This window comes from Otolemur garnettii, unplaced genomic scaffold (assembly GCF_000181295.1).
Source record: "Otolemur garnettii isolate 467f Iridium unplaced genomic scaffold, OtoGar3 scaffold00054, whole genome shotgun sequence".
In the NCBI taxonomy this organism is placed as follows: Eukaryota; Metazoa; Chordata; class Mammalia; order Primates; family Galagidae; genus Otolemur; species Otolemur garnettii.
This window is the reverse complement of record NW_003852449.1, coordinates 4,058,771-4,068,412: the sequence shown is the minus strand read 5'-3', so window position 1 is coordinate 4,068,412 and position 9,642 is coordinate 4,058,771. Positions and strand designations below refer to the sequence as shown.

Sequence of the window (9,642 nt, the reverse complement as noted above, 5' to 3'; positions counted from 1 at the left end):
TGTGTGTGTGTGTGTGTGTGTGTTTTCTTGCTAATCAGAGATGGTTGTTCTCCCTTCCTGGGTTTCAGATGGCAATCTAGACAGTAGGGTGGGTATCTTGGTTCTAGAGAGAGGAGGTAGTGCCATGATTTTTAGGTGAGCTGAGAGGTTGCCATGAAGTTTAGGATGGAGTAGTAAGTTCTAGAGCAGGGAATGTGCCCAGCCCAGTAATGACATACTTGAGGTGCTCAATTAATGTTTTTGAATTATTAAGTTTCCTTTTCGTGGTCAGCTCAAGGCATACAGGGATTCTGGGGTTTGGGTCTCTCCCTTCTCTGGGGAGTCTCCCTCCTCCTCGCCCCCACCTTTAGATCTTGTCCACTTTCCCTGCAATATGTTGCAACTTAGCTCACATTCTTATTAGAGTTAAAACAATTAGAATGTTTCCTCTATGACAATGTACATCAAAAAACTGTTTTAGAAATATTTTTGTTTTTAGAAGAGCCTGCTCATTAGCTGAAATTAAATTGTAAAAGGTAGAATCAAGGAGATATAATAAAATAGAATGGTGCATGCATTCCTGGTGTTAAAATCTATCTGGAAAGCTACTTGGAAACACAGAGCTTTGGTCTAGTAATTTCACTTCTAAGAATCTCTCCAAGGAAAAGAATATTTTATATGGACATAAAGATTTGTATCAAAGAGTGTTTTTTAGGCAAAGGCTGCAACCCTTCCACTCTCATTCCCCTCAGGGACGGCCAGCAGCCTCTCCTCTCTGCTGAGAAGATCCCAGAGGCAATTCTGGCTCTGACAGGGCTGAGGGCAAAGGGACCTCTTCTCAGCCAGTTAGTGGTCTCAGGAAATGATCTGAACCCCAGAAATACTACCTTTGCTCTATCCCATGTTCACTCCAGATTAAAAAATAGTCTCAGTACATTTAGCTCAGAAGGGGGAAACTAGAGAAAGATAAAGGGGACATTTCCTGTCCTGTTCTCAGCCTTGTCTATTTTTTTTTTTAATAGCTATATAGTCTGTCTCACATAAACGGCATGGGCCTCAGAACTCTGCGTATTAAGAAGCCTTGTTACAGAATACTATCATCAGATACTCTGCAGACGGTTTCAAAGACCGTCTGCAGAGTATCTGCCTTATTTTAAAATTTCATTGAAATGCTGCATTTCTTATTGTTATATTTCCTAAATCAGGATAATTTAGTTCAGATCTACGATTGGCCTTTTTGGCATAGGTATTTAGTTACATCCCCAGAAAACGTAGCTTTCAGAAAACTAACCAAACTTGAATTCATATAATAAAGTGCATTTTTGTTTCCTTCTCTCTCTCTTTTAGAGATAGGGTCTTGCTATGTTGCCCAGGCTGATCTTGAACTCTTGGGCTCAAGTGATCCTACTGTTTTGGCCTCCTGAGTAGCCGAGACTACAGGCATTTGCCATCCTACTTGGGTCTTTTTCTTCTGTCTTAATAACCCCTTCTTTATAACTTCCACTGAATTAATTTTTATTATTATTATTTTCCTCACCAACTCTCCTATAAAAATTCTATCTTCTTGCTGATCCTCTTTTTTCCACAGTGTTTATTGTGATTTTTATGTTTGTTAACTAGGTACGTGTTTATTTCTCAAGGCCTGGCCCTCTAGGCTGTAAACTCCAGGAGAGCAAGGGTCACGGCTACTTAACACTCTGTGCCCACCGTGTGGCATACAACAGATACTCGTTACACACTGCTTGATAAATAGATAAATTTGCTTTTGAGAAAAAACAATCAGTGCTTACAATAATGTAGACATTTGATCTTCCCTGCGTTATGTTACCTTTAGGTCAGCATAAGGTTCTGCGATAGTTCACACAGTATAAGTGGAGAGCAATTGTAACCTCAAGCTAAATGCATGTTAGGCCCCTGAGTTAAACATGCTACCACCTACGAAACCGTACCACTCCGTGATACAGAGTCTTATGTTTTGAACTTCGAAAAAAAGGTTAACTCTTCCTATGAAGAATATGCAATATTTTTTTAAAAGCCAGAATGAACTACCCCACCACCCCCAATACCGGAAAGAAAAACAAAATCTCCAAAGCAAACCTTTCCAGGAACTGTAGGAAACAAGATTAATAAAGCGTAAATGCAGTGATTAGAGCAAAAGTCTGTTAATAGCATTTTTTTCTCATTGATTTCTAAAAAACAAAAAAAGATATGATTATTTAATGCTATAGGCTTTCTCTATTGTTACAAATTGATACAATCTTTTTTTTTTTTTAAAGTAAACTCTCCACTCTATTTTCTTGTTTCTAAATCTCATCTCACTGTTGGAATGAATTAGAATGAGGGGGAAACAAATAGAGCAAACCAAAGTTCTGGAGAAAGTCTGTGTGTGAACTTTATTTCATCATGAGAAAATCACTTCTGTGCAGGAACAGAGCACTGATGTCTACATGATGAGAGGTTTTCTTTGTATTCATATACATACCTTATATTTGTACACAATATATAAAATTCATGGAGGAAATTAATTTCTACAGTACAGTTTCTTTGTTGGAAGAGAACTTGTTCCGTTTGTTTCATCTAGAAAATGACCCCCAGTTCTGTGACTGTGGTACCAAAGATCGCAGTTCCAATCCTGTAATTTATTAAATTAGACACCATAATCTCATGAACATTAAAAGAAACTGAGAAACTACATCCTCCTGCAGGTGACACGAGAGACGTAAGTGCTCTGCTATGCTAACAACTGAGTTTAGCAGAATAGTATGGTTCCCACGAAGTATTATGAAAAGAAATAGTTTTCCCGCAGGTCTGATGACGGGGGTAGCAATACTGCCGCACATCTCTCTCTGCTGTGCTGCCACCACGTCACTCTTCAGTCAAACCACCTGTACACACGTGGGCATGAGGCCATCCCAGCAGAGGCCTTCTGCATTGCATCTAGGAGAGACTCTCGGAGGACTTTAGCATTTAGCATGGTATTTTGGGAAAAGAGGCAATTTCTCTCACGCTGGTGGGTCATCCCAGAGAGAAGTTGCTAAAATGGTAATTCCGGGGCAAGGGGCTCTAACTAGCACATCACTAAGCTCTCCCTGGGACGGGTCACGTGGGCGTTTTCCCTTGAACAAATCCTTCTCTTTCAACATCACCACCCCTAGACTTACAACTGCACCCAAAGCACTGTTGTCACGGGGTTCAGGGCTTCCCACCCTGGCCGGGGGGTTCAAAGTTGTGCTTGATTTTAACCATGTGAACTGTGTGCAGGGTGACTGGCATAGGCTGAGGTTTGTGGGAAGTGGGGAAAAACCCCAACCACAGTGCTTTTTAGCTAACATTTTGACTTGAGCCAAATCAACCTCGTGTAGCAGAGGGAAATTATTGAGAATATTGAGGGGGTGACGTCTATGATTAAAATGACACCCCAAGGGCTCAAAACACTTGGGCACTGGCCACAAACACTGCACGTTTAGTTTTGAACGTTTAGTTTTCATGTGTTAGGCTTGCTTTTAAAATGAAAATGTTGAAAGCCTCAGAGGTTATATCTGGCCATCAAATTCAAGCCTCTCTTCTGAGATGAATTGCTTGGGTTTGATGACCAAAACATTTAAAGTATAGTCAAGAAACAAAAGGTTTCTTCAGATGAAGCTGGTATGGTGGCCCCCGGCAGCCTCACCCAGACTACAGGGACTGGCAAAGGGGAACGTGGCAGGAGGGGGACGGCTGGTCTCTTCCTGTCTGGTGCCCACAGGAAGTCTCAGTCCTGGCGTCAGTGGCAGGGCTTTGGGTAGGAAATGGAGCGGGCCACGCCAGTGAGGCCAGGAGTGGCCAGCAGGCCCTCTGGGAGCAGCTCTAGCCCCACGCCACTGGAAACATGTTGGGCCATTCAAATGCACAGCGGGACAGAGCCCAGCCCCTCCCTCAGGAGCCAGCCAGCACCTCAGAGAAACTCAGAACCTTCCAGGCGGCACGAGTGGAGCAGGGGCCTGTCTAAGCCTAGGGGCATTCGTCTCACACACCGGGGCACATTCAGGCCTTCATCTTTCAGCGTCTTCAACTGCAGCTGATTTAGAGCATAACCAAAGGAAGCGCCGGGCCAGCCGCGGAGCGGCCGCAGGGCGTCCTCGGTCTGCTCACTCCACATCCCACGGGCTCTAAAGCGGGAGAGGAAGAGCGGCTCTGGGCCGAGTGCAGAGCGAGTCGCGGGAGGACGTCAGCCAAGTGGGCAGGTGGGGTTACCTCCAGGCTGCCAGCCTTAGATGCCACGCAGTTCTCGCTCTGAGGGATACTGCTGAAGGGCCTTACCCTCGGACGTCTGCAGGACCAGGGTCTTGCTGTACGGGCTGACTCCTGTTTTGTTGAAGGCCTTGACCCGGGCGTTGTAGGTGCTGTTGAAGTGAAGCCCGTCCACGGTGCACATGGTCTCCTTCCCCACGTACACCTCCTGGGGGCCAGCAAACAACAGGGTGTCACCGAGGGTGGTCCCTGCAGGAAGCCCTGGGGGCAGTGCTGCTGAGCGGTGGGGAGCTCCAGCTTTGGCATCGGTCTGATCTGGATTTGAACCCTGCAAGGTATCAGGCCATTTAATTTACCTTTGTTAGCCTCTTCCTAATCTCTAAAATGGGGAGAACAACGTCCACCTTATGAGGCTGGTGTGAGGATGCCGTCAGCAGACTGGTCAACACAGCCCTTGTCCTTAGCATGGGCCCAGAAGCTTAGTAGACAGCAGTTGTTAACGGACAAGACCTCAGAAGTTAAATCTGGGTGCTTATGGTTAGGGTTATGCTTACTAATACTAACTTGGCATTTATCAACATTGCGTGCCTACTCAGTGCTTTACCCACCAGTATGGTTTGCAAAAAAACATGCTTGAGGCTGAGTGTGGTGGCTCACACCTAGCACCCAGGGAGGCTGAGGCAGGTGGATCACCTGAGCTCAGGCATCGAGACCAGCCGGGGCTCAAGAGTGAGACCCTGTCTCTACTAAATAGAGAAAATTAGCTGCGTGTTGTGGTACCTGACTGTAGTCCCAGCTGCTAGGGGGGCCGAGGCAAGAGGATTTCTCAAGCCCTAGAGCTGGGAAGTTGCTGTGAGCTATGACGCCATGACACTCTATCCAGAGTGACAGTGAGACTGTTTAAAAAAAAAAAAAAAATGCTTGAACAAAATGAGAGTGGTCTCTAGACTCTATTTATAGGTTTGCTGATAACTTTAGGAAATGTCACGGAGACTAAACTCAAACCCATAGAAGTCTAGGTTTTCATTACAGTATAGGGTGGGGGAGGGGGATGGGGATGGGAGGAAGAATGACATTTCAAAGGCTTAAAATAAATCCTAGCATAACGCATCATCAGCATAGGTCATGCGTTCACTTCTTTCTCCAGCTGTACACTTTGCAAAATTATTCTGGTGTAATGAGTAAAAATAATTTGCATTTAAAGCTCAGCCTTAAAATGGCAACTCTCTGGTGGGTTACTAAGAAGATTAGGGTCTTGGATTGCCCATCAATTCATTACGACTGTAGTAGTAACAAAAATCAGAATATTATGTCCTCTCACTGAGAATGTCTCATGGTAGGTGCACAAGAATAATGCGAGGATCCCGTTAAAATGAAATTTCTGGAGTAGCATTGAGATTTTGCACTTTTAACAACTTCCTAGGTGAGGCCCATGCCACATGGTGGGGGGACAAGACTGTGAGTAGTAAGGCAAGGGCCGCCTGTGGGGACCACACCGTGAGTAGTAAGCCAAGGGCCGCCTGCATGTGGTGGGGCGTGCAGGGCTGTTGGGCTGGGACCTTTGTGGAGTGGTCCCGTGTTCTCAGGGTGACCTGAATCAGAGAAGGAGCCCAGGCGAGAGAGCCATGGGGAGATTAGAAGGGGCCCTTCTTTATTGTTATCAGGACACAAGGGGGGATGGAGGTGCCCGGTGGAGCTAAGATTTTAAGTCTGATATCTCAGGCAACTAGGGTATAGAAGAGACAGAGCTATGGTTTGAAAGAAAATTACGGGTTAGTTTTGATTTATGCTGAGTTTAAGGCAGTTTCAGGAGGTAGAAATGGAAATGTTCGGGCCCAGGTGGAAACCCAGGCCTGGCCCTGGGAGGGCAGTCTGGGTGAGGGATGGACCGGAGGAGTCAGCACCAATGGTGGGTGGAGGCAGGACAAACAGGAGACCTCGGAGAAGGGGCCGTGACCAAGCCGGCACCTGCCAGGTAGCAGCAGGGAGGAAGATGTCGGGGAACGATGAGAATTACTTCCCCAGGAGAAAAAAATAAAAAAGGGAAAAGAAAGGTACTAAAACAAGAGCTGAAAAGGCAGAGTCAGAGGGGAGAAAGTGGCGAGCAGACAGGAGTCTCTGCACAAAGTGCACACACCCACGTCCACACACACCCTGCGAAAGACGAGGAGGGAACCTGAGACCCTTATCTTGGAGAGGAAGACACTGGGTTGTGTGATGCCAGTGAATCCGCACACACGTGAATAAGGCTTCTGCACCAAAAGAGAGACCTTTGTCCCTGAGAACTAGAGAAGACATGGTTCCCACTCTCAAGTGTTTAAACTGGTGAAAAATCAAAAACACATTAGAGAAAGGATGACCTTGACAGGCTATGCTCTTGAAAGCTGGAGGCTTAGGTCTGGCCATTGATGGCCAGAAGGTAGCCTGGTCCTCTGGGGCCTGGGGCTCTTTGTGGACCTGGGCCCATCTTCATCAGTGCAGGGGCTGGGCTCAGGACCCAGAAGGTTCCAGGCATCAGATCTCCCAGGCCAGCCTGGGGTGAGGGGAGGGGCTGGATGAGAAGGGGCTATGCACGTCATCCCCTCTTTTACATCCATACACGAACTGTCAACTTGCAGGCTCCACAGCCATGTCTTAGCAAAAGGCGAGCCTGGCCCACCTACAGAGTGGGCTGTGAACTTCTCAGTGCAGTTAGGGCTCCCTCGCTTTCAGGAGGTAAAGGTCTGCTGGGACCAGTTCTCTCTGGTGAAAAGCCCAGAAGAAAACCATAAAACAGGGGACATGTTTGCTAGAAAAGGTTCTTAGAACAGGGAAGCTGTCATAAGAGAGCACGTGGATTAAAGGAACTGCAGTCAAAGTCATTAGAAACTGGGAATTGCGGAAGTAAATCTCAGACAGGGGTTAATTATGTTACTAGCAATAAATGATAACGGGAATGACAGCAGCAGCTGAGAATGCGGGCTTCCCAGGTTCTGGGCAGCATGCTGGGAATTGAATACAGATCATCTAACGGACTCTTGGCAGCAAGGCATGACACACGCTCTTGCTGTCATCGCCCTCTTTTACAAATGAGGACCTGGAGCCTCAAAGAGGCGAGACACAGGCACAGTTACACAGCTCCGTGCCGAAGACCAGATCTGAGGGCAGCCCTCCTGCCTCCAGAACTCACAGTACTACATGTCCTGTCCCTTAGGAAGGGGAGGACAGTCATGGAGACCTGTCCCTTAGAAAGAGGAGGATACTCTCCGTCCATCCGTGATGGCACAGAGGAAAGCAGGGCTCCGCGGAAGGGCAGGCAGGCCCCAGAGAGATGGGGAGCCAGGCCTGAGTCTCCCGGGCAGCCCTCTGGGGAAGCATCTGCATTCAGATTCACAGACAGTGGGTTCTCTGCTTACCCGGAACTGACCACCGTTGCCATCGTCCAGCTCTAGGATGTACCCTTCGGCGGGCACCCCGGACAGAGGTGGCTGTTTCCAGGACAGAGTGGCGCTGTTGTTGTGGGTGCAACACTCCTCCAGCTGCAGGATGGGGGTCGCAGGGACTGGAGAGGAAGCTAAACAGAAATTAGCATAACCCTAACTTCTGTCAGCTCACAGATACTTCAGTGTCCTGGAAAGACGCACATGGCCCTGTAAACACGTGCTTAGTAGCAGCCCCTCTGGGTGCACAGTCCCAGGGCCTCCAGCCTTATCCAAGCTCGAAGTGGCTCTTCCCACCTTAATCACAGCCGTGGGCGGGGGTGGGGGGGTTGGGAGGGAGACACTTGTGTGCATTCTCACAACTGCTCTGCTTGTCACCTCCCTAGGGACACACCATCCCTAAAGGACAGGTTTCACCTGGGGGCTGGGTTTCCAGTGCAGCCTGTTTGACACCTCATAATGTGGCTGAAGTTGTGCTGATAGTGTTATCATAAAATTTATTCTGAGATTTAAAACTTGGCTTACAAACTAGGGAAGACTTATTCTGAGAGACAGCTCTGAAACCACTATATTCTAATATCTCATCACTTTTTAAAAACCACTGAATCTGCTCCAGATCTTGTACATGTGAGTAGTGAAAGCAATGCATTTTTGAAAATTTAGTAACAAATGACACAAACAGCATTCTCTTTGTTCCGAGGAAGGTGACATCATTCTCTCAGGGTGGCTATGTTTTGAAAGCAGAGTGGGCCAAGTGCCTTCCTCCTGCACCCAGTGGCTGTGAGCCTGGGAGGGGTGACAGGAGTGGACTGGGCTTGATAAGCAGGCTCCAGGTGTCCTCACAGCCTTGGGAGCTTCTGTCATGGTGTTGGCAGTCCCAATACCCCCTCCCCACCTTTTGTGCTGAGATTTTCTGTGTTACTTATAATTGTAAATTAGCTGGGCCTACAGACACACAGATGTGGAATGATTCTGGCTCCTAGTTCAATGTATGCAACTGGGAACTGCTGGAAAATTGTTAGCACCAAAACATTAATTTATTATTACTATTTTCACACTTTAACAGCAGGAGAGAATAGCTTAGACCATGCCTGGGACATTGAGAGGAAGACGGGTATGCTGAATTAGGGAAGCTGGGCTCTGTGTCCCATGCACTGAGTTAAATCTGCTCCTCTTCCGTCACCTCACCCAGGGAGAGGTTTAATTTAATAGCAGATTAGGAAACTGAGTCCACAGTGGATAACCCAGAGAACAAAAGCAGTGGCTGTAACGTGTGAGTTGTGAGGGGATGTGAAGCAGGTCGGTTCTCTCCTACTAAGACAAGACTGTGAGACATTGCAGCAGGATGCGTCTGAGCCAGGAAATCGGACATGATCGTATCAAAACTCCAAACTAGCTAACTGGAGGCGATCAGGTTAGGAAGGGAAACCATGTTTTAAGTTTCACGGGTACAGAGTTTGGATGGAATCTGGAACGTCTGGACGTGGAAGAAGGGAGATAAATTCATTGGTTTATTCAATAAGTAAACCACAGTCCTGTAGGGACAGAGCAGGTGACAGCAGGCATCGCCGTCCTCCTGCCTCTGAAAATTCTCCTCTTGGATGCGAGCAGACAGCTGTTACTATTGACTACCTTGAAAAAGTCTGGCAGGGACAAGGTTCAAAACTAATTTCGTAACCGTGGCTTCTTACACCAACACTTCCAAATGTCTTCCTCTTGTAAGGCCACTCACTCTATCCCCAACTCCATTCCACATTTTCCTTACTTGTTTAATTATTTTCTCTGACTTTTCGGATGGTGAATATCCACAACCATCCTGAATTCCTCTGTATGAGCACATGGGAATGAGGGGAGGACAGGCTGGACTGGGAACTGGGCTCGCGGCCTGCATGGGGAGCACGTGTCAGGAGGCTGGACTAGAACTGGGCTCGCGGCCTGCATGGGGAGCACATGTCAGGAGGCTGGACTGGGAACTGGGCTCGCGGCCTGCATGGGGAGCACATGTCAGGAGGCT

At 47.4% G+C, this 9,642-nt stretch overlaps 1 protein-coding gene across 1 annotated transcript in view; it reads right to left on the bottom strand.

The window, feature by feature from the left end:
- Window positions 1–9,642, bottom strand: part of TRIM9 (tripartite motif containing 9) — a 125,190-nt gene that overhangs the window by 16,854 nt on the left and 98,694 nt on the right. Inside the window, exons 6-7 of the mRNA XM_012806558.2 lie at window positions 7,605–7,762; window positions 4,279–4,417 (exon numbers count right to left, since the gene is read on the bottom strand). Of these exons, the coding sequence (XP_012662012.1) occupies window positions 4,279–4,417; window positions 7,605–7,762 (297 nt within the window). The remainder of the gene's footprint in view (window positions 1–4,278; window positions 4,418–7,604; window positions 7,763–9,642) is intronic.